The sequence below is a fragment of the Astyanax mexicanus genome, chromosome 6 (genome assembly GCF_023375975.1).
Source record: "Astyanax mexicanus isolate ESR-SI-001 chromosome 6, AstMex3_surface, whole genome shotgun sequence".
In the NCBI taxonomy this organism is placed as follows: Eukaryota; Metazoa; Chordata; class Actinopteri; order Characiformes; family Acestrorhamphidae; genus Astyanax; species Astyanax mexicanus.
Window position 1 is genome coordinate 40,347,533 of NC_064413.1, and position 25,181 is coordinate 40,372,713.

The 25,181-nt window shown below is 37.7% G+C and overlaps 2 protein-coding genes across 3 annotated transcripts; one reads left to right on the forward strand and one right to left on the reverse strand.

Moving 5' to 3' along the window:
- Positions 1-1,681: 1,681 nt before the first annotated feature.
- Positions 1,682-14,682, reverse strand: nes (nestin). Its single transcript, XM_022673525.2, has 4 exons — positions 13,698-14,682; positions 9,984-10,108; positions 7,222-7,301; positions 1,682-5,890 (listed from the first exon to the last, which is right to left on the reverse strand). The coding sequence occupies exons 1-4, from the start codon at positions 14,508-14,510 to the stop codon at positions 2,064-2,066; spliced, it is 4,845 nt and encodes a 1,614-aa protein (XP_022529246.2). The 5' UTR covers positions 14,511-14,682; the 3' UTR covers positions 1,682-2,063.
- Positions 14,683-19,481: 4,799 nt separating this feature from the next.
- LOC103037177 (C-type lectin domain family 9 member A) lies at positions 19,482-24,837 on the forward strand. 2 transcript variants are annotated; one of them, XM_007249735.4, is made up of 8 exons: positions 19,483-19,663; positions 20,067-20,153; positions 20,434-20,538; positions 21,325-21,359; positions 21,480-21,654; positions 21,771-21,928; positions 23,560-23,675; positions 23,768-24,837. In XM_007249735.4, exons 1-8 carry the CDS (start codon positions 19,600-19,602, stop codon positions 23,919-23,921), a joined length of 894 nt encoding a protein of 297 aa, XP_007249797.3. In that variant the 5' UTR covers positions 19,483-19,599; the 3' UTR covers positions 23,922-24,837. The 2 variants fall into 2 exon arrangements, with proteins under 2 accessions (XP_015461397.3, XP_007249797.3); XM_015605911.3 differs by having other exon boundaries at positions 19,482-19,663; positions 21,325-21,654.
- Positions 24,838-25,181: the final 344 nt, after the last annotated feature.

The following is a 25,181-nucleotide window of genomic DNA, read 5'->3' on the forward strand; positions in this document are numbered from 1 at the left end:
TTGTGTGCTGGAGGTGGCAAGGTCACCGACACTGGGGACAATTCCAACACCCTCAGCCCGCCCACATCACTTCTTCAGCCCGTTAAATACATTGGCTGAGATTTCACTGGATTTTTTTTTCATACGGCTCTGTAAAAATTAAGAGAGAGATTCAGTTTCTGAATCGGTTTCTCTGATTTTGTGATCTATAGTATTTTATTTTTAAGTAATGAACATTGTTGTTTTATTCTATAAACTACGGACAACATTTCTCCCAAATTCCTACTAAAAATATAGTCATTTAGAGGATTTATTTGCAGAAAATGAGAAATGACTTAAAAAACAAGAAAGTTAAAAATCTCAAAATAATGCAAAGAAAACAAGTTTATATTCATATTGTTTTAAGAGTCCAGAAATCAATATTTGGTGAAATTACTCACAGTTTTTAATCACAGTTTTCATGCATCATGGCATAATATCCTTCACCAGTCTTACACACTGCTTTTGGATAACTTTATGCCACTCCTGTTGCAAAAATTAGAAGTCAGGCTTAGTTTAATGGATTGTGATCATTTAACTTCCTCTTGATTATATTCCAGAGGTTTTCAATTTGGTAAAATCAATCCACCAGAGCTGTTGAAGGTGCACAGTGTGTGTTTTGTATACAGATGTGCACTGCAGTTTAAAAAGTATGCCCTCCTTTCCTAATTTTCTTCTTTACTGCATCATTTTCAGAGATCCCTGCTAAATAATCCAGTGGAATAACAGTTTCTAATTGTAGATTGTTTCAGATGGTCCAAATTGATCATTAACTGTACCAATAAAGTGTGGGGCTACTTTGAGCTTGTTAATGGTGTAAAAATAATGATTTCTTCACATTTCTTCACACTTTCTCTAGAATTGTAACCCTGTTAGGACAAACAAGGTTTTATATCTTTTATTTTTATAAAAAATCATGATGCTCCACAATAATGTAATTGGATGATAATGTAAATTGTTATTTCTGCTAAAGATTATGCTACAATGTATTGCTTTTAAGGGGATAACGTGTAATTTGCCTGTTTTTATAATTTGCTCCAAAAATGTATAGAACAAATCTGGAAGTGGGCAAAGGCTTTTTGATAAAATGTAAATTATATAGACAAAATTACTGGGATAAGCTCATACATACAGGTTTTTTTGAATCCATATGCATTAATACGTAGTAGGCCCCCCTTTACAGCTTAGATTTTTTAGATGAATGCACTATGCCACAATGTGGTTTCTCGCCTAATTTTCACTTATAGCACATTATAGCAAATAATATCCAGGAGGGAAGACATTTAATGGTGGCATCCGATTGCAGCATTTAGGGTCATCCATTCTTTTACTAATGTTTGTAAAGGCAGACTGCATGGCTGCATACATGGGACTCTCCGTTAAGTCTAAGTGATGCAAGCTTAATTTAATAAAACACTGACAAAGCATGGTGCCTACCTCTTACACCCATCTGAAGAGCTTGTAATGCAATGGTTGATTTGAATGGGCTTGGACTTATGTTTAGCCTCAATTGTTAGTTGCAGGATTGTGTCATCTTTTCCTGTATTATTTCACTTGATTATACAAAATGTAATGTATCTTAACATTTCACTCTTATAATGCACTGCTTTTACTGGTTCATAATACTGGTTCCTTTTAAACAAAAAACAGAAAGAACGCCAGGTATTGTTTGCTCACCATTTTATTTATTATAGATTGTTCCAAATGTTCTCCCAAATTGGGTTAGGGTGTCAAAAATGGGTCCAACACAAAGGGTGTTGTATTTGTTCTCCTATTACATTCAGTTAAGAAGAAATCCAATGAGAAGTAATCCTATTACAGATATATGAGCAATCTGCTTGATATAAAGACATGTATAGCTACCAAGCAGACATTTCTGATAAGCTATAGGCACAAAAATGCACTTATTATACTCCCTTTTTCTTTCCTATGTTCATATTTTGGTTATCAATAACTGTTATAAAGGCCACAACAATAGAAATCAATAAATATCACTAGATTGAAAGTTTGTGTCTGTTTTAGAGGGCAATGCTTTTAGAAAGGCATTACTCCTCACCAGAAGACCAGGAGTCGCCTTCTTCAATGGAGTCATCTGATTGGACAGCCTCTGCCACCCCATCCTTAGCGTCTTTACATTGGGGCTGTTTAGCCTTTGGCATCTTCTGCTCTTCCCTTTCCTCCTCCACTTCCTCTTCCTCATCTGATTGACCTGCAGAGATCTCTTTTTCAGGTTTCCCATTGGCTGGTTTTAGGCTTCCTATCTGTCCCCAGTCTTCCCCAAAGGCCATGCTCTGGTTTGGATGTAAGGTGTCGGGTGAGTACCTCTCAGTCTCTGTTGACCCATGTGAGTCATATGTAGCGGCCATCTCGAATTTGGATATGTTCCAGATGTCTTCCTTTATGCTTGAACTGAAGAAGCTGTGGGAGTCGTTTTCCTTTTCCTTGGGTTCCTGAGGTTCTTCATTCAGAACATTGTCTTGGAAGATGTCCAACTTTTCTGACTCGTTGTCTTGTCTCAAATCATTAAGGTCTGCCTCGGCACTAAGGATGTCATGAGATGCTCCTGTGGTTTCGTCTTGATGGTCCAAATCCAAAGTCTCACATTCTTGCATTTTAGGAACACTGTTGGAGTCTTCATCAATTCCACTGCTGCTGTTTTCCACTGGAAGTTCCTCATGTTCCTCGTGGTGTTGACTTAAATTCTCCCCTTCTGCAAAGCAGTCCTGCCCAAAACTCTTGACTAATGTCTCTTCCAAAAAGCCTGTAAGGGACATTGAATCATGAGCCTTTAAAGCTTCACCAACAGTGGCAGCATTGCTGGAGTCTAGCTCCTCAGTTGAGATTCCTGAATGACTAAAAAGCTGAGAACACTGGCTGGCATTGGGAGACTCATCCTCTGAGCTATTGGACTCTTCCAAGTCTGAGTGGTCTACATTGGTCTGGCTGTCTGGTCGGCTGTTCGGTCCACTGTATAGAGAAATGTTATCTGTGAAGTCTGCATAAGTGACCATTGAAATATGTGATTGCTCATCTTCCTCCTCTTTCACACAGACCTTTTCCTTGGTCAGAATTGTTTCAAATGGAAATGCGTCAGAATTTGAGGTCTCTGAGGGCTTTGGTGACATTTCAGAGGGCTTTTCATCAAGGGCTTGTTCTTGGGACGCTTCTTCAGGCTGAGGTGTTGAGTCTGTGGCTAGTGGGAAATAGTCAAACTGTGTGGTGGCTCCATCGTCTGACTTGTTTTGTGTGAAGTAGTCCATGTCACAAATTTCATTTTTGTGGTCATAAGGATTAGTGGCTTCCTCCTCATCAATGTTAGGCTGCCCATTGCTGTCAATGGCTTCAGTGAGGAAACTTTGACTCCTGTCTTGTGAATGACTTTTACTTTGAAGAGCCTCATAATCCACAGGTTCTTCAGACTCCTCATTGGCTATCTCATCATTGTTCTCTTCTACCACAGTTTGAGAAATGGTGGTCTCATCCTCACCAGTGTTGGGCTGCTCATTGATGTCCCTGGTTTCACTGAGAAAAGCCTCGAGACCCAACTGTTGTGAATGTGTAAATGAGCTTTCATCCAGGAGGTTCTGAAACTGATTGATCTCTTCTTCTGTCTTGTCTTCCATAGCAAGTCTGAAACCTTGTTTACTCTCCTCACAAATATTAAATTCATTTACAGATTGATCCACCAAAACATCATCCTTTGGAGTGTGAATTTCAATGTCCTGATCCTTACATTTACTTTGAAGATCCTCATCATCCACAGGTTCTACAGACTCCTCATTGGGTATCTCATCAATGTTCTGTTCTACCACAAATTGAGCAAAGGCAGTGTCATCCTCACCAATGCTGGGCTGCTCACGGATGTCCCTTGTTTCACTCAAGAAACTTTCAAGACTAAAGACTTGTTTCTGAACCAGGAGGTTCTGAACCTCATTTATATCCTCTTCTGTCTTTTCTTTCATAGCCAGTTCAACTTCTTCACTTCTCTCCTCACAAATCCTAAAGTCATTTTCTGCGAGATCCTCCAAAGCATCATCCTTCTGTGTGTGGACATTGATGTCCAGGTCTTCACTTTTACTTTGAAGATCCTCATCAGCCACAAGTCCTACAGACTCCTTATTGGGTATCTCATCAATGACCTCTTCTACCAATGTGTGAGCAGATTTGTCCATGACTACATCATCTGAGGTGATGATCTCTGGCTCTTCTGACAGATCCTCCATAGTGTCAAAACGCTTGGCAGTGGTTTGACCCCACATTAAAGCTCCTTCGTGTTTCTCCCTTTCATCTTCACTATCACTGTGCTCACTCACTCCAAAATGAGAAGCCTGAGTGTTGGCATCAGCCTCGTCATCGCTTTTGTAGTGTATCAGGGGACGAGTATCCGCTAACGTGTCTGCATCACCAGGATCGGTTCGCCATGAAGCAGAGATGTTTAACGACTCTTCGTCTTCATCACTCTTATCCTCTTCTGGATGATCTTCTTCTACCATGCTATCTTTGTCATTAATCTTCATCACTAGCTCATCTGCTTGCTCAGCAGGTTCTTGTGCAGAGCTCCTGTGCACATCAACCTCAGTCTCAGAATCTTGTGGATCGGAAGAATCCTTTACCATATCTTCTTTTTGTGTGTTAGTGAGGCTTTTGTTTTGGAAAGCAACATACTTTTCATCATCTTCTTCTTCCACCTTCTCTATATCCTTCTCTCTCTCTTCCTCTTCTCTGTCAATCTCTTTCTCTTCTTTGCTTTCTTTTACTTGTCTTACTGTTTCAGCTTCTTGCAATTCCATGTCAGAATGATGTCCTTCCTTGGCTTCAGTACCATAATGATCAAACTGGACCATATCTTCCATTTCTTTAGTCTTGTTGTCCATTATCTCATAACTTTCTGTTGACTCATTCTTTATTTCAGGTTCACTTTTGAGAAACACTTCTTCAGAGACATTGCTAACCCTCTCTGTTACATCTACCAAACCTAAGATATCACTTTGATAATTTTTCTCATCTTGGTTCATCGCATCCATGGAGTGCAAAGACATTTCCGCGAATGATGGTGAAACCAGGTTCTCAGAGTTCTCATCAAGCTGTTGTAGATATGCTAGCGTAGCTTCTACACTACACTGTTGGACATAGTTAACACGGATTGCCTGTGACTTCTGCTCAGAGACAATGTCTTTCTCCTCTGGCACAGTCGTATCGTTTTCCTCCCAGGCAGACATAGGTGCATGCGATATTTGAGCCATCTCAGTAGACACCTCAGTCTCCTCATCTTCTCCTTCATCAGAAGCCCTTGTATCCTCTGCATGTCGATCAAAGGGCACCTCTCTCTCTGGAGACGGGGGCAGGCTACTCGGGTGTCCAGCTGGCAGCTGGCTAATCAATGCCGCTTCTTCCTCAGTGTCAGACGTATGTGGTCCAGCATTTGATTGATTCTCAATAGGCATCTCCTGCAAGTCTTCCTCAACATGTGTACTGGGTATGGAGCCAGGCTCTTCTACAGCTAAAGGGACCATAGGGGCAGAAACTACAGAGGCAGAAGTGGTGGTAACATAGCTCGCTTCTAGAGATTTCTCAGCGGTTGTGAAAGGAACAGCGCCTGTTACAGAGAAGGACCTTGTTGATATAGATCTGGATGTTCTTTCAAATTGTGTTGTCTCTTCACTCATACCAGTTTTCTCCCTTTCAGACATCTGCACCCTCCTGTGTGTCTCCTGAGAGCTTTGTGTCATGCTCCGTGAAAGAGCAGGAGTCATGAGGTCAGCTTTAGAGGGGGTGATTAATCTAGAGGTTGTAGTCAGTGGGCTGCTGAAGTGACTGGATACTGAGGTGGCCTGAGTGCCTGAATGAGTCCTGTGGGGTTTGGGGAGTGCTTCTGTAAATGAAATAGCAGGACAGAAGTAAGAATGGGTTTGCATCATTGGCAGATTTAGTGGTTTAGATGTAACATACACTTGGAAAAAATAATGCCTAAACATTGTTTTTTTTTTTTTTAATATCTTGATTTTGTTGGAGTAACTGTTTCTACTGTCTAGTTTAGAAGGCTTTATTCTAGATTTTGGAACATTGCTGTTAGGATTTGTTGCATTTGTTAGAGAGGTCAGGATGTTGGATGATTACCATCTGACCTTATCCCTAACTACCCAGCTCATCTCAAGAGTATTGGATGGAGCACCATCATTTCAGAGAACACAGTTTCACCTAGGCATGTCGTGATAATTCAATTATCTTATCATATACCTACTGCAAAAATATATATATAAAAAAATAACCTCAGTCATTTTTTCTGACCTCAATATTGTCCATTATGTTTATCTACTGTAAATATTAAAATGTACTGCTCTTTTAAGGGGTATTATTGCATTTTCTCCTATTCTACTGCCAATCTCTCAGTGGCATAAAATGATATTAAAATATTAAATATTTCTAGGACAGTATATCATTAAAATTAATTATTGTAACAGGCCTGGTTATACTAATCTGCAGCTCAATGCTTTATACCCCTCTAAACCACACCAGACATTATGGAGAGTGCCCTTAGTTTCATATTTATCTATTCCTCAAAATCCTATTGTATTGGCAATAGTTCTCAACAGGGCCCAGATAAGTTGCATGTGTGTATTAGCACATCTATGTGCACAGGATCTCCTTAAAAATACCTGGTATTTAAAGATAAAACTAAATGAGCCAAACTACAAGCCTGGCTGAGGGAGCTTAGTCTGTTGGATATGGATGGCATGGTCATATTCAATAAGCGTGGTCATAGAGCCCTCGTCCCTCACCCAGAGGAATGATCAGGATACACACTACAACCTCAGTAATGGAGATTTATTGATCTACTCTAGTTTCCCCCTCTGCCTTTATTACTGGAAACGCAGCCATCTGCTCTAGTGACGAATGGCGAGTCTGCTAGCATTACTAGAGAGACTCAATTTAGTAGAGTAGGTGCCCACCCCCCACCTCTACACAGACACAGTGTCTTCCTCTTGGCCACCACAAGCACTAACGTGAATGAGCACGGGGACATCTTTTATCAGTGTCATTCAGGATCCCTGTGGTGAAATACAGTTTTACTCCAAGTTCTTCGTTGCATCTTTGTAGGCTCTTCTTTGCCTTCCTTTTTCATTAGTGTATTTAATGTAATCATGTTTTAAAGCCCAGATATGTAATCAAGTATATTAAAAACAGACAAAAAAAACAAATTACCCAAAAAGGAGACTGTCTGGGTGCTGGTCTTGAGTGGTGATTGGCTGTTCACTCTCAGGCTCTCACTATCCAACAAAGCTCTGAAAAACATGAAGGAAAAATGTATTAAACATCACTGCATCACCAACATGTGGAAGGAAGGAAGGGGCTCAAGATCTCACAGGGTCAATGGACACCATTCTCTTTTGCTTGGGGTTATTTTGGGGGAGTCATGTGTGTTATTTGTTTCTTAAGTTTGCTTGTGACGATTTCACTGGTGGAGCGTTTTCCACCCTGCTGATGTTGGGTTATAGGGAAATCAAGGGTCTCCACCAGTAAGCCATCATTTTAAGAGGGGCCCCCTGCTCAACTGGACTATGGTGTACTTTCCACCTCCAGCATAGAAATATATTTTTCTAGTTCTTATCACATGCTTTGGCTCAGGTTTTGTTCTGCACTTTATAATGTTTGTAGACCTTTAGTTTGGCTTTGCTTTAAATTTAGTGTTTTTTTCATTGTAGTTTAATATGAAATCCATATAATCCAAAATATGACTTATTTAGTAAATAAAAAAACAAACCAGAATATGTTTATATTTTATATTTTTAAAAGTAGCACCTCTTGCTTAAAAGAAAGCTTTGCACATTTTGGCACTATCTCAGTCAGCTTTATGAGGTAGTTAGCTGGAATGGCTTTCAGTTAACAGATGTGCTGATTTTATCAACAGTTAATTACTTGACTTTCTTGCGCACTAAACGTGTTTGGGAGCATCAGTTGTGTAGAGGTAGAGTTGGTATACAGTTAATATCCCTATTTGAGTTACTTGTTCTACTTCATACTATAAAAAAAAATCTCAACTAAATAAAGATAAAAATGACAAAGAAATGAAGGTCAGTCAATCTGAAAAAAAACTCAAAGTATTTTTTTAAGTGCAGTTGCAAAAACTATCAAACCATTACGATGGAACTGGCCCTCATCAGGATCACCCCAGGAAAGGAAGAACAAGAGTTACCTCTGTTGCTCAGAATAAATTCACTAGAGCACCTAAACGCAAAATTAGTATTTTGGTTTGTTTAACACTTTTAAGTTTATTGCATGATTCCATGTGTGTTCCTTCATTGTATTCATTTACAATGTAGAAAAAAAATAAACTTTACAGCCTCAATGTTAACTGCGTTCAACAGTGGTGTGGTGTGGTGTGGTGTGGTGTGGTGTGGTGTGGTGTGGTGTGTGTGAGTATAGGAATGAACTTTTCTTAAACACAAAGGATGAATAAAGGAAAGGGGCAGGAAGGCTTTTGTTGCACCGGAGCAGCAGGCCAGAGCCGGAGAGTGTTGTTATGGAAATGAAGTTTCACATTAGTTATTGTCAGACCATCTGCAGCACAAAGCCCACTAGAGCCTTTATCTAATTTCACACTGGTGAATATAGCGATCTGCACCAGTATGAGTGAAGCGGCATATCTGCTGGATCCGGGTTATCTGAGCAGACGTAATTGTTATTCCTGTTTCACACGTGGATTATTCACATTCCAGCATATTCGACCCCAAGCTTTCCTTTTATGGAATTACTTACTTGAGAAAAATGTTACAGTTGAACATATGAAAATATGTATCCAGATGTTTTGTACATGTGCTAATACTGGTAAATATCAGCACTGGGTTCAGGTCACGTGTCTTTAATTTTATGTTTTATGCGTTGAGTTAACTAGAACATTGAGACTAAATATTTTGTAATTCAAATACTTATACAGAGACCATTTCAGTTTCTGAATCAGTTTCTCTGATTTTGCTATTTATAGGTATATGTTTAAGTAAAATGAACATTTGTTGTTTTATTCTATAAACTACGGACATTTCTCCCAAATTCCAAATAAAAATATTGTCATTTAGAGAAAAATATGCAGAGCTTTCAAACCTAATGCAAAGAAAACAAGTTTATATTCATGAAGTTTTAGGAGTTCAGAAATCAATATTTGGTGGAATAACCCTGGTTTTTAATCACAGTTTTCATGCATCTTTGCATGTTCTCCTCCACCGTCTTACACACTGCTTTTGGATAACTTTATGCCTTTACTCCTGGGGCAAAAATTCAAGCAGCTCAGTTTGGTTTGATGGCTTGTGATCATCCATCTTCCTCTTGATTATATTCCAGTTTTTTAAACTCTTTATTTTTAAGTGGTCTCTTTTTTTTTTTTTTTTAACCAGAGCTGTGTTTTATAAATTTGACTTTACAGATGTTGATGAACATAATCGTCTGAAAATTATTTAATGTACTATTTCATGTAAGTTTACATCAGTTTGATATATTTATTTTAGGTGTATAAATATGCCCATAATTAAAAAATAACATAGGTTGTGATTTCTGCAAACTGCCCACCCTAGTCACTCAATACCCCCAAGACCCTCTTGTTTTGTCCGCCTCTCTCCTAAAAGATGGGTGTGGGGCAGATAAGCCCATTTAGTGAAGCCCATTTGGAGTCACTTATCTAAGGTCTAAGGTTACCCCCTTTCAGGGCAGCTGAAATAGCTAAATCAGACTCACATTTATATCAGTGACACCTCTAAAGACTGCAGGATCACAGCAGATCAGAGCAGCAGTGACATCCATGTTCCTCACTGAATTGCATGAGAGATAGGGTAATAGAAGTGTAGAAGACTGTGAGGGAGTTACCGAGACAAACAGAGACTACACAAATCCCTGCCATGTTATTACAGTCAGCCATCTGCTATGATTTGTTTTCCTCAGGGAAGGAGGAAATGAGGGAGGAGAGAGATGATTACCTGTAAGTGGCCACCTCCAGTCCCAGACACATCTTCATCTGGAGCAAGTTGCGTCGGTCTACCAAAAGGTCGCCTATCTGCTCCCTAAGGTCCACTTTCTCTGCCTCCAAGCCTTCCACCTGAGCCTTTAGACAACAAGACATGAAGAGATGAAGAGCAGTTTGGTAACACCACCCAAAATATCTTCCATTAATTCTGTGGTCAATATAAGAAGTGTAAGAACATATTGATATATATCAATATACGTATTGTATAACAATAATGATAATTTAAAATATAAAAATTGACATCAGACAGTGGTTCGTTTATCGCTATGTTGAAAATCCGCCCACTAGATAGCAGTGTTGTGCTCTCTTTAATTTAATTGTTAGATACTACAGTTTCAATTGGATAAAAATATAACTTTTCTTTTATTTATTTTTTTATAAATATTTTTATTTATATTTTAGGAGTTTTCCTAAATATATTATATTATATATATATAGTAAATATTTTTATTGAAAGATTTTGAGTTTAAGAGGACAAGAAAATTTTGGTTATAAAAACTCTGCAAGTTAAAATAGTTCCACTGCTGCTCTGTTTGAAGGTGTGCTGTTTGGTTTGTATGAGCTGCAACATTGCTAGGTTACCTGTATGTGGCGGAGTAGTACATGGAGAGCTTCGGTTACAGTGCATTACCGGCTGATAATGTCACTGATAAATTGCCTCTCAGCCAATCACATTGCAGGGTTAGGAACTAACTGTGGTATAATTAATTATAACATCCATATCAATAAACATTCCCGCTAACAATTTTTTGAAAGTATTACATTACAGTAAATGTTCTAAGAACGTTTAATGTCTCAAGTAGGGTTGCAACGGTATGAGATTTTCACGGTATGATAACCGTCTCGGAAAATACCGCGGTATCACGGTTATCACGGTATCACAGTTTGTTACATATATTATTAAACTGACCCTTAAAGAAATTACAACAAAGTTTTTTTTGTTCAATTAACTATTTATTGTAGAAACTACACCATCAGGTGAAGGAAACCATGTTTTTCCACTACTCTTAAGGGCATTAAGAGTGTATATATATATATATATATATATATATATATATATATATATATATATATATATATATATATATATATATATATAAAGTTGGTATATAACCAGATACTGCAGAAAGAGGGGATTTATTTCTGACATGATCCTCACAATAGAGATTTCTATTTTAAGGCTTTCACACCTTAAAACCTTCAACATATGAAAAACAGGCACGTCAGAATTTGAAAATTAACGCATGTAAATGAATGGCGTCTTTCACATCCAGTCCGGCCATCGTAGCACGCACTTCACGCCTGTACCTGCGTGCCCAAATTTCGGATAACTCAGCGCTTTTGCGGGCGCTTACCGCATGGGTTGTGCACGACTACAAAGAAGTTTTATTTAGGTTATTTAGGTAAAATTATAAACTGAACACATACTTTGCGCTGCACAGCGGGGTGGTGTTCTCGGAGATGGGAGAACAGGTTTGATGTATTTCCTCCTTTAGCTGTGACTACGGCCACATTGATTACAAGCTTGTTGATTACAAGATTACAAGTCTGTTTTCAGGCTGTTTGAATGAGCGAAATATGATCAGAATTATGTTAATTAACACTAAAATAGAAGCATATAACTATTATTTAATAAAAATGATTTTTAAGAACAGCTAAACACAGTGCGGAGAAGTTCACGTGCGAGAGAGAGAGAGAGAGAGAGATTTGCGTGTTCTGATGTGAGCTACTCACAGGTAAAGGTTCTCTTTTATCTCCTCGTGCTCATTTTAGTCCAATTCATAATTCTGCAGTTTCTCAGTGTTTTCTGTCGTATTTTGCGGCTAGCGCGAGCGCTTACAACTAACACCGCGGACCGCGAGGTGCAGCCGCGCTGCCGCTGTTATGCCGAATCCGACTCCCTGCTCAATCCGACTCCCGCTTCGCGGACAGAATCGGCACAACACCTCCCGCTGTAGAACTGCGGGAGTGAAAACAGCGCTTATAAATAAGTTAGTTAAGTTTCACTTTCAGTTTTCGTTATTTGGTTCGTTTTCATTAACAATAATAATTGGTTACTTAGCATTAACATTGTGATTATCACACCAGAGCTTTATTTAAAAATAAAATATATAATTAAAAAACAGATGCCTACATCTCAGACTATTTTCTGGAGCCCAACCCGACCCGGCCCGAGGAATGTGGTGGGAAATCTCGGCCCGAACGGACCCGATTTCGGGTCGGTCCTCGGGTCAGGTCTGGTTCGGGCAGAGAATCTAAGCTCTAGTCTGATGCACTTTCTGCCATTCTCACCGCTGTGTGCTGAGTAGCTGAAGCGGAGCAGAGTTGCGCATGCGCGGGTGACTTTCTCCGCTGGCTTGCGTTTTACCGGTAATAAGCAAACACACACGGTATGATAACCGTGCATTTTAATACCACGGTATACCGTGAAACCGGTTACCGCTGCAACCCTAGTCTCAAGCTTTTAGATGCTCAAACTTTTTAATTTAACATTTTTTAAATGTTCTGGTAACATTTCTGCAGGGTAATTTCTGTCAATATTTGTATCTTTAATTTTGGGAATGTTGCTTGTAACATTTCCATAATGTTAGTATTTTACTAGCTTGGATTGTTCTAATATTTTTATAAATTATTAATACATCACACATTTCCAGAAGAAGCACAGAAGCCTTTATTATGAAGTTTCTTTGTGGTCAGTGGTTCTTTTGTAATTAAGTACCTTTAGATATGTGTAATGGACACCATCAGCCTAGACTTACAACTTAGTCAACAATCAGAACACTGTCACTGTGTGTGCTGTGAGCCTATGACTAAAACACTGAGTAATAAGACTCATCAAGATGCCTATAGCTTAAATATGTGTGGAATCAATGTAGATAATTCACATGAAAGGACCCTTTAGTGTTTAAGGAATGCTGGTTGCTGGTGGCTTCAGATAGTGGTTGTTTTATATGTTGACTCACTTTGGGAAGATTTACCAGAGTCTCAGAGATTAAGCATATTCATAGACTACGTTTTACTTATAATAGTAAAATCTCCATTTAAAATACTGTCAGGTCCAAGACTAGGCTTATACCCTGTCTGTAAAACTGCCCCATTATGTTTGTTTCCGTTCAGCTGAGCTTGAACAGAAAATAGTGGCAGGAAATCCAGTCATTGTTTATGGCATCAAGTAAGACTTGGAACTATTATTGCACATAAAGGATATAATGACAAATACAAGACTGTGAATCCATGATCCTATTGGCTGCTGGCTGCACAGATGTTTGACTATAGGAATATACCGGTACACTATATGGACAAAATATTGGCCCACCTGTCTGTTCATGTTTTTTTTTCTGAAATCAAGGGTATTAAAATGAGTGTACTCTTGTATCTACAGTCTAAAAAATGCCTTCCACAGCACTGCTGTGATGATTTAACTGAATTCAGTGACAAGAAATGTCCCCCCCCCCCCCCCCAATGCCCCATGGCTCAACGCTGCGGCGCTCTCTACCCCTGTAGGCCACGCCTGATATTAGGCATGGTGTCACTAGGTTCCTGCCTATCTGCTCCTAGAAGCTCTATTCAATTGCCAATTGGTGGAAACTTACAGTAACTGAACCCATTCATTAAATGAGTGCCCAAATCTTGTTTAAGGAGGAAATTAGTGAGTTTCTATTCTTACCTGAAGGTTCTGAAGCTCCTGACCCTGCCTGTTTCTCTGCTTTTCCATATTCTTCTCCAGAAGCTCCCTCTTAGCTTTTGAGCTCTCCATCTCTTTGGCTAAATCTTGCAGATATAGCTGATTCTCCTTCTTCTCCAGGTTGATCTGAGTCATGCTCGTCCTGGTCTGGTTCAGGCTGTCCTCCAGCTGCTCCACTTGTTTCTGGTACACACTTGCTGCCTCCTGCCAGGCCTGGGCTGCTCTCTGGGAGTAGTCTTCTCCCAGATCCCGGAGGCTGAAGGTTTGCTTGGACTGAGGGGCCAGTAGTACAGACTTTGTGAGGACAGTTGTGGACTTTAGGCTTTCCATCTCCTCCTCGTGGACCTGCACCTGCAGCGTGACCTCTTTCTGAAGATGAGCCGCCTGTTCTCTCAGCCAAATCTGTGTCCTCCACTCATCCTCCAGCCTCTTCTTGCTTTCTGCCAGTTTTCTCTTCGCTTCGGCCTGTGCTGCCTTTTCTTTTTGTCTCTGAGCGTTCAGTGCTTCCATCTCCTCCATCAGATTGCTCACCTCCATCTCCACACGGTCTTTCTCCATCCAGGCAGCTTGGACCTCTCTCCTGGCCTGGTGGAGAGCTTCTTCCTGGACTTGCTTCTGACCTTTGGTGTTCCCTTTCCTGCGCAGTGACTGGATCTCTCCACGCAGAAGCTGATTCTCTTCCTCCAGCAGCTTCACACGGCCCAGGTAGGACTCCAGCCTTTTGTTCAACTCCAGCATCTGGTACTTCTCCTCCCCAACATGAGGGAGAAGCTCCCGGATACTTGTCATCTCCATTGCAAAGTGAGATGGCCTTCAGTTCCTCTAGAAGAACACTATCCTGTTGCTTTGTTGCTTTGCTCTAGAGGCTGATGCTTGAGCTCCTGTTGCCTGCTTCAGAAGACTGGCTCCAGGGTCAGGTGCCTCCAGAAACCTCGTGGCAACTACTTGAATGGTCAGCCCAGAGAGAGACACTTTCATAGTGGAGAAGGAGGGAGGAGGGGAGCTGGAGGAGGGGTTGAGGGAGAGAAAGGGAGAGGAGGCAGTGATGTCATCTGTTGGAGTTAACTGTAGCACTGCTGGCCCGGGACATGTGTCTCCTCAAATAGAAGCAGCCAAGCAAATCAGATTTAAGGATTTACATTTTTTTTTACAAATTACTGTGGGTTATTATCAGAATACTGCACAATACTGCATATTTAAGATTTTTAATTTATTAGACTATTCTATCATCATATTTATAACACTTTATACTGCCCAGAAATCACACTGTCTCAGTTTGATCACTTAATTTTGATGTTTTCAAATTATGTTAATTACCTTGATATTTTACTACGACAGGGTGGACAGCATAAGCTTTACCTCGCCTAAGTCTGTCACAATAAGATTTTTTTGTGGATAATATATCTTCCCAGAAATTCTAGCAATAAACAATGATATTGTCATTTTAAGACGATTAAATGCCGCTGACATAATGATAATAGAACAGCATAACAAAGCAGTCATATCATTATAAAGGCAAAAAGATTGTTATTAATCATAGTTTGGGAAATATATACTTTTTTCTTCCCCTACTGTAGTTCACACTGTGTGTATGGAGTCAGTTATTATAGTATTGGTCTGGTATTGCATGACTGATTAAAATACTGTTCACTGTTATATATACATATATATGAACAAACATACAAATAAACAATAGATGATATCACAATTGTCAAATATTATTGAGGCCAATTTATTGTACAGTAAGTTGGTAATTATCATGAGAAATATTAGGTGAAATTAACTTTATTATCGCTGAACATTCAGCAAGGGGTTTCAGTCAGTGAAATTAAAATGGCATTAAGGTTGTGATGTTACTGATGTCATGGTGATGTTATTTTGGAATTTGTGGACACATTTAAATTATTTTAAATTAAGTTTGTGATGGAAATAGCTGAAGTTGAATGAATTAAAGTGCCTATATAATTCAAACACATTTCCAATTTGAAAAAATACAAGAAAAATATAATTTAAAAAAATATTATTTAACAACTTATTTAAACAAAAAATGTTTAGCATAAACAGAAAACATTGCAGACCTGGCAAACAGCCCCCCACTCAAATATCAAAGAAAACTATATAAAATGTGCAAAAAGTACTTTGAAGTGAAGGTTAACGTTTCTATATATTTGCAATAATATGTGTAGAGTAAAGTAAATCTACAAACAAAGATTTAGAGTAAATCCTAAAAATATATATATATGTTTTTCCACACAGTGTTTTGCTGCAGACACAAAAGATACATTACTTAGATATTGACTCTTGTACAATTGTGCTTTATTTACCTATTTATACATTGTACACTTATTTATACATTTTTTTTAATATTTTTTGAGAATATTGAGTAAATTATTATATAAACACTAAACATCCATTTAATGGTCCTGAAGAACCCACAGCCCTGCACTTTTTAGAGTTTTCCCTGCTCCCAACACACCTGACCCAACTAATCATCTCATTAACAAGCCCTTCACAGAGTCAGTGAGTGTGTTGAAGCACAAGGGGTTAAAGCATCATATTGGTAACATCCCTGACTTCATTCTTCACTGCACTCTTCACAGCTCCACCCTGTGGTTAAAAGGCTAAACCGTGTCCTGTATAAACTGTGACCAGGCCTGGTTTGGTGGATGTAACACTATGCAGTAGATATCTGAACACAATTTTTTTCTACACATTCACTCTAATTCTTTTATTTCCATTAAAGAGCGGTATGTTAATTGGTGGGAGACTTTTGATGAAACTGTGATGCTACAGCCCATTTATATTCTAAAAAAAAAAAGGTCAGAAGAAGTTATGTGTAATGTAAAACATTTAGTTAAAGCATTTGAATTGTTAAAATGATTGTAAAACTTTTTAAAAAATTAGTTAGTTTTAACCCAAGCCCTATCCTAGCACACCTACATACTGTTATAAAGGTCAGATGATCTTTCACTCACTCGCTGTGCTGTGATGCTTTTAAGATGTTCAGTATGAGTCTCTTAGGAACTTCATGAGTTTACCCTTAGAACCCTATTAACGGATTTTATGCCCAAAATCGCACCTTGTGTTCTCAGCTTAATTAGTCAGTAATCCCTTCACCTACGGTGGCCGAGAAAGCCCAACGCAGTGCAAATTGAAAAGCGCTGCAAAAGCACAAAACACATCCATCAAAATTACAACACAGGCGCAGCAAATAGAAAAACGCGCTGCAACTAGAAAAACGCGCTGCAAATAGAAAGACGCGCTGCAAATAGAACCACAACACAATGGAAGTGAGTCACAACACAACGGAATTTTCCCGGGGGACCTTAAAAGATACTGTACCAGCTAAGCTGCGTCTTCAGTAACGTCTCGGACTTCACTATGTGTACAAAGGACAATAAGTGGCAAACAAGCCGTTTTGTGAAGCAGAACTTTTAATAATATGCACACAACCGTGGTAATCACAGGTAATAAACATAACTTACTTTTCAGAAGCTTGTTTGCCACTTATTGTCCTTTGTATACAGCTGGTACAGCATCTTTTAAGGTCCCCCGGGAAAATTCCGTTGTGTTGTGACTCACTTCCGTTGTGTTGTGGTTCTATTTGCAGCGCGTTTTTCTATTTGCTGCGCGTTTTTCTTTTTGCAGCGCGTTTTTCTATTTGCTGCGCCTGTGTTGTAATTTTGATGGATGTGTTTTGTGCTTTTGCAGCGCTTTTCAATTTGCACTGCGCTGGGCTTTCTCGGCCACCGTACTTCACACATAAACATAATTCATATATGGTTAGAAAGGGCAGAACTTACTCTTTCTTAAATTGAAGAAAAAAACACCTACATCTAAATCTCCTTCCCCAACCAATATTATTTACCTTTAGTGCTTCAAACATTAATATAATGTTTAAACCAAATAAAATCAGTAAATGACTCAAAAGTGTGCACAGAAAAAGTGTGAAACCACCTGCACTCAAACTAAAGCCAGGTATGGCACGACTTTATATAGTTTTTATTTCACTTGCACATTATTACGAAGTAGTTATTTTGTACTAAACATTTTTATTTATTTAGACTAAAATGTTAACATTTTTGTATATTGTTTTCTTTGTGTCTCCTGATCAAAATACTAAAAGGCATAGGCTGCTCTGAGTGTCAGGTTTTTGGTGTGATCATTAAGAAAAATAACTCCGCCTGATGCTCTCCATGTATTTTGTCAGTAATAAGCCATGTAATGAACTATCATCAATATTCTTATGCTTTCAACTCATAAAAACTCTAGTCTAACCATTTTAGGTGTGCATATATTTAAAGTCTATACATTTAAAAATAAGTTTAAAAAAAAAAAAAAAACAGGCGCTTTGTAAAATCGTGACCAAAACATAACCAGTTCCAGGAAAATATAACTATTCTGCTTCCTTTAACATTTTAAATGATTATATTTTTTGAGCAGCTATATGGCTTCTGGAGTAAAAGATGGTATGTGGCTGTCTGATGTAATTACTGTGTTATAAGACCTGAAAGAGGAACTGACAAAATCGAAGAAAAACCACACCTGAACAGCCTAGAGTTCAAAGGGTTAAAGTAAAGGACAGAGTGCTGTAAGGAACTTTCTCAATGTTTTTAAAGGGTCTGAGATGCACGTAACCAAGGGCTCTTTTTGGTGAGCTAAAGTGACGAGGCACTTTCACCATATCTGATATTCCTCACTGGATGTTGAAGTGCTTGTAGTGTTGAAAGCTGCTCAGTTACAAAAATGTGATTTCCTTCCTCTTTGGATTTTTACTGAATGCCCAAGTTAGACACGAGCAAACGCTGATGACGTTTGACTTTCACTGAATGAGTTTCATCTAATCATCTAGACTGGATCATTCTTGTTGAGTATTCTTGTTGTATTTGTTGATAGATTGAAATGGTCAGCAGGGAACATTCAGGTCAGTTCAGTTCATGTACACACATTAAAATATTTTATCTTTTCAACCAGTTAATCAATATATCATATCTATCTTTAATTTTACTGTTTGTTTTTATTGTAGCAGATAAAAAGAAATAATAATTGTCATCATCATTAAATAACAGTTAAAGAAAATAGTGAAGATAATATAATATTAAGAGACTATATAATGTACAAATTTACTTTTAATTAGTAAAATAACATAATCAAACTAAAATACATCAAAACAAAATAATTAGAAATTTTAAAACAACCAAACAAATATAAAAAAGTAAATAATAATAATTAATAACTAATTGTTGACCATGCAGCAAGTATCTTCAACCCCTTAGTATTAAGGTTTTTATGTCAATGATGTAGATTTTTTTCTTAAAGGGGCAAAGTTATCCCAGGATGACAGTGTGGACACATTTAAATAGCTCAATATTTATTTTAATGAATAGCTAAATGAATAACCAAGTGTCTAAATTATTAAAAAAAAAACAAATTGTGTTATTTTACCTCTTAAAAGAATTATTCAACTTAACCAGGCAGCACAGAAAACAACCCACCCTCACTCCAAACAAAGCTGAATGAATCCTGAAAAATACTTTGTTATACAGCATTTGTATGAAATTTAAACAGTTATACTGCGAGACATGACCCACAACATTTTATTCTGTTTCTCTCCAAATAATTAAATAAAGATTTTTAAAACAACATTTTTTTAAACAAAAAGTAAGTTCAAATAAATGAAAATAAAACTAATCTTTTATTCTTTCTTTTTAAATGAATCGTGTTTGTGTGTCACAACAGGATGTAAGTAAGCATTGTGTACAATTTCCAAAGTTAGTGCTTTCCTAGGTCTGACCCAATACTGACACTTTCACCACACGTAACTGCAGCTGGCAGTCTGTATCTGCTGCAGTCTGAGGATCTGTGTGTAGACTGTAGAGGTAAGATGGAGGATGAGGTGCCCTACTCTACAGTGGTTTTTACCAGATTTGATGATTCACAGCGTAGAGGTGAGTTTTGCTTTTTGTATTGCAGTTGAAATGATCAGTGATGTTTGGAATAGTAATGTATTCAACCAAAATGAAATAGACTAAACTGGCTTTATTATTATTATAATGCAATTAATATTAACATCATACAATAATATATAGGACAAGGAGCTTTACATTAAATTCAACACCAGATCACCAGTGTCATGGTTGGTACAGAATTGCAGACACGTGCAGATACTGATAAAAATATATGTTTAGACGTGACAACCAGTAACAGTAACAAGACGAGAAAGTCAAAAGATTTTATAATAATAATAATAATAAATTCTTCTGATATTTTTCGGAAAATAATTACCGGACTGTTTTGTTGCTTGACTAAACAAGTTAAACACAATTTAACTTTAATTCTGTTTTTGAGTAGCAGCAGATCCAGTTGAAGAGGTTCTGTACTCAGAAATCAAGAGACATGGAGAGAAACCTCCATCACAGAGCATTCCTGAACCTACAGGTGAGTTTCTGATGCCATTTTTGATGCCCTTTTCTAAACATTTACTACTGTAATTACTATTACGATTTTATTGCATTCATTTACATAAGCATAAATCAGATAGAGCACTGAAGTTGAATACAGAAAATAGTTCAGGTTCAAAAACGTATTTACTACAGTCAGAGTTAAAGAGTTTGGAGGTTTATTATATTTTGGAAACAGACTTTAATAACCTGAATGTGATGTTCTTTACAGCTCTTTGGCTTTTTACAATCTAACTGCTTGTGTTCTCTTTTATTAGTGGAAGCTGCTGCATCCCGCACCCCATCATACAGAACAGCTATAGCTTGCCTGGGGCTGCTGTGTGTTTTATTACTGGCAGGTGTAGTGGGAATGAGTGTATTCAGTAAGTATAACAGTCCTGCGTCTTTTGACACACCATCACAAATTAAGTCTAGTCCTGAAATTCACTGTTTTTACCCTCAAAACTATATTTTTATACAGATTACACAGAAATCATATATTTCCAGCTTCATGGTTTTATATTTATTAAGTTGCATTCATCTGTCCACCCTGTCACAGCAAGCTGCCCTACAAATATTTAATTGATATGGATTTTGTTATTTTTAAAGATACGTTTTGATCTTCTAAAATTATTAATATTTTACCATGACAGGATGGACCAGTTAAGGCTTTACCTCAGTTTGTATAGAGATGAGATGATGAAAATTAGGAGAAATTAATATGACTAATTGCTGAACACGCTGAAAGTCTTTAGCCTTAGCCCCTTGAAAATAAAACAGTAGAAAGGTATTTATTTCAATGTTTTAGGTTATTTTCTTAAAGGGTCGGGGTTATTCAAGATGACAATGAAAAACTAAATGCATAACCGAAATGTCTAAATTATTAAACAAAAAACATTTTTAAAAATGTTTTTGTTGTGTTAATTGTGTTATTTAACCTCTTAAAATAATTATTCAGCTTACCCAGGCAGCACTTCAGACAACCCACCCTCACATCAAAGAAAACTGTATAAAATGTACAAAAAGTTGTTTAAAGTCAAGGTTAATTTTCCTCTATATGTATAAAAATGTGTTTATTCAGAACAAATCCTGAAAAGATATGGTTATACGCCGTTTGTATGAAATTTAAACAGCTATTCTATTCTACATTCTATTTTATTTCTCTCCAGACATCATCCAGGTCTCACAGCACAGAACCACCCTGGTGAGAGAACTTCAGCAACTGAACAGCACATGGCTGATGGAGCACCTCAGCATGACTAGTGCCAATCAAGCCCTGAAAGCGGTGAACCACAATTTAACCAATGATAATCATCTTCTGCAGGAGCTCTACACCAACGAGAGCACAGCACACAGCAAGCTGAAGACTGAGACAGCAGCACTGGAGAAAGAGAAAGAAGAGCTGACTGTTCAGAGAGATCAGTTCAACAACACCCTGAGGTCCATCATTCAATTTCCAACATTTCCAGTCAGAGCGTTCTGTCAGATCAGGGATGGAGGTAAGAGAAGTTCTATTTAAATTGTTTTTTAAAACAATCTTGGTATGGAACACATTTACAATGCCATATCAGCCAATATATATATCAGAATTAAAACTGTGCATTATGTCCCACAGAGATTCACTGTGAGCCCTGTATGATGAACTGGATTCAGAACGGATCCAGCTGTTACTTATTCTATAATGGTTATGACTGGAAATCCTGGGAAAACAGCCGACAGTATTGCGTTGGAATGGGAGGAGATCTAGCTATCATAGACAGCAGAGAGGAACAGGTGAGATTCAAATAAGAGTCGATTAATTTAAACACTACTGCTTTAATGGTCAGCAGTTATAAGTATGACTTCCTCTGGTGTTGTTTAAAGGACTAGGAACCCAGACTTTAGTAAAACATTGATTTGAGTAGAAGTTAATGTTCTTTAAGCTAACACTTAATTGGAAGTACTGTAGTATTCAACATGTTTGTACTTAAGTATTGCAAGTACTTTAATCTAAAATGTACTACTCAAGTGTTGAAAGTAAAAGAACAGTACTGTGTTGTGAAGTTATTACAGAAAGCAGTGGAAAGTTCTCAGACTGAAAGGCAAAACGGAGCAGGAAGGTCTTCTTATAAGATCAGCTTGATCACTTGATTCAGTCAATGATGAAGAGCTTTATCAAACCGCTGTGGCTTTAGTGATAATGTGGGTTTAGAATGATTCATAACATTTTTATAATTGTAACAAATAACAATGCAGCACATAAAAAATATACTGGAGTAAAAGTATTAAATTCAGTGAAATATGTAGTGAAGTAAAACTGGAAGTAAGAGTAAAAATAATACTCCAGTAGATACAGATACATTTTAATACATTAGTACATTAGTGAAGTAGTTCAGCTTCATTACTATATATCTCTGTCTTTCACACACAACCACAAGAAGACCTTTACAATTAAATCAGTAATAAATGAGTGTGCATTTGTGCTTTCTGATGAAACAATAAATAAAAAAAACCTTAGACTGGCAAGACAGTCATTTTAAAATAAATATAAAAAAATAGATGTTTTGAAAAGCAATAAACAATACACTTTATAAAGAACTACAATGATGATTTATCATCATTTCTTTTTGCGATACATTATCAAAACGCTGCATCAAATATAAATATTTTTGTAGAAACATAAACAATACACTTCAGCAAACTCACCCACAATTTATTTTCTTCCAATTTGGATATCCAATTGTCCCACCCCTTTGTGCGTCCCCATCACCGGTGACGTCCGTGACCTTCGGAGGATGCGGACGAGCACACGCCTCCTCCGACACGTGCGAAGCCAATCACCCCTTTTTTTCGAGCTGCTGCGGATGAATCATTGCCTGAGCGGCTAGCGCGCTCGGAGGAAAGCACAGCGGCTAGGTTCCGATTCTTCCGCTCACAGACGCCTCGTGCCGCCCAGCGCCACCTTAAGTGTAATGGGGAGAGAGCGCCATCTACCCACCCCAGAGGGAGCAGAGCCAATTTTGCTCCCTCTAAGCACCGGCAGCTGATGGCAAAGAACTCACCACAATTTAACTAACTAAACTCACTGTTTCGTTACTTCTTGTGGTGGCGCTAATCAAATGAATAGTATAAACCTGCTGTGAAGAATATTGTTTGTCAGATTCTATTAAAATTACACCAATAAATTCATAATTACTGGTATTTGCTTATTTAGGAGTATTTTAGCCTCTTTAATAACAAAGATGCTGTAAAGTATCATAAAGAATTGTCCTGAGATATATAAAATATTGTGTATAATGTCGTAATATGAGATGCCCTGTGATTCCCACCCCTAATACGAATATAGTTTACACATTATTACAACCTTGGAAAAGTTCCATCCTTCTTCTAATACTGTGTGCTTATTATCTGTTGTACCCATTCAGGAGTTCATCATGCAGAACTCTCCCTTTTATTATGACATTTATCACGGGTACTGGATCGGACTTTACAAAAACCCTGAAGTGTGGAAATGGACCACTGGTACTAAACTTAACGATGGGTAAGAGTTAAAATAACATTCACCTACTGTTTACATTGTTGAGCCCGAACACAGCATGTGTGCATATCTTAAACCAGTTCTCTCGTTCACAGGTTCTGGATTAAGCCACCAAATCCCTCAGATTATAGTTGTGGAATGGTAAAACCTAGTAGTAATGCTCTTAACAGCTGGGCTCCCACCTATTGTGGAATGAAAAATAAATGGATCTGTGAGATGAGTGCAGTGGAATGGCCAGATAAACTATAGATCACTTTACCTTTTTTACATCAACATTTTGTTTATATTTATGTTTCTTGTGTTTATATTTGTTTTTTGTACCCTGAAATGTTTTTTTTTTGCTGTTTTTATCAAGATAAAATTTGTTTTTATTTCCCATTATATATCTACTAGAGACAGATTATATCTGTGCAGTATAATTTATTTAACTTTAATCCTGGATATATGGATATATTTCGAGTGTATTATTAGAATCATGACATTGTGAATCATTGACTTCTGTTAAAAATCTGATAAAATTCTCAGTTAAGGGTGTGCCATATCATATCAGGCTAAGTTTCGGACCGTCGCCAATGTTAACTTGAGTTATAATTCAGTGTTTTATTCTGTTTACTGAAGAAGCCTATAGTAGTTCTGTCAGTGTTTTATCAACAACTGAAAGACAAAACAAATTACTCATGCTAGTACATTTTAACAATATTTATTGTTTTAAATAGGCCTGTCACAATAATTACATTATCAACCTAATAATAATAAATGGAAACACCCTCAATAATTTAACATATCAAGTCTAATAATGTGATTCTGTATGTTCACTTTGTTTCAAAATGCTATATTTATTCTATTTGATTTTATTTATATTAGATTTAGGCCTGCCTGTCATAATAATAATTACATTAATGATAAATCGTAAAATATATGGAGAAATGTTTGCTGAAAAACAGTAGTTTCATTTTATTTTATATTGTTACTGTAGCATACTTTATTATGTTGTGGGTACAACTGATTGGGGGAGATGCCAATGATTTGTGTCCCCTGGGGGTGGCCTTAGTTTTGAGGTAGGGTTGTTTTGGGAGTAGAGAGAGAGAGCGCCTGCGAGCGCGAAGTTTTTTTTTTTTCTTGTTGAGGAGTTCTGATCAGGTGAAGTAAAGTGGAATATTTTGCACTCTTGTCTCGGTTGTTTCTCTTTAATTTCTCCATGTAACACTGCTCGGTTACGTTACATTACATTACTGTTAATATGTTTTATAACTGTAGTATTTTAAATGTTTTTTTCTGGTGCGCACCATCTGTATTAGCTTTTCTCGCTTTATTCTCCCACGTCTCACCACCTGCTTCGCCTGTGTGGCTCCGCGCGCTCGCATCTGCACAGATCTGATTGGCAGAGGAGAGCGGTTGGTGATCTTAAAGCACACGTGATTGGCCTGTAAGTTTACTGCGCTGTAAAGCACGTAAACCATAAATACAATAAACAATCCGCCGCTTTAAATGAACACGGTCAGAATTAAA

Coding starts and splice junctions, on each gene's coding strand:
- nes (XM_022673525.2), bottom strand. CDS start 14,510: ATGGAGATGACAAGTATCCGGGAGCTTCTCCCTCATGTTGGGGAGGAG. Junction 10,109..13,697: donor AGGAGCTTCAGAACCTTCAG/GTAAGAATAGAA, acceptor TGTTGTCTAAAG/GCTCAGGTGGAAGGCTTGGA. Junction 7,302..9,983: donor CTGGAGGTGGCCACTTACAG/GTAATCATCTCT, acceptor CATGTTTTTCAG/AGCTTTGTTGGATAGTGAGA.
- LOC103037177 (XM_015605911.3), top strand. CDS start 19,600: ATGGAGGATGAGGTGCCCTACTCTACAGTGGTTTTTACCAGATTTGAT. Junction 19,664..20,066: donor TGATGATTCACAGCGTAGAG/GTGAGTTTTGCT, acceptor GTTTTTGAGTAG/CAGCAGATCCAGTTGAAGAG. Junction 21,655..21,770: donor CTGTCAGATCAGGGATGGAG/GTAAGAGAAGTT, acceptor TATGTCCCACAG/AGATTCACTGTGAGCCCTGT.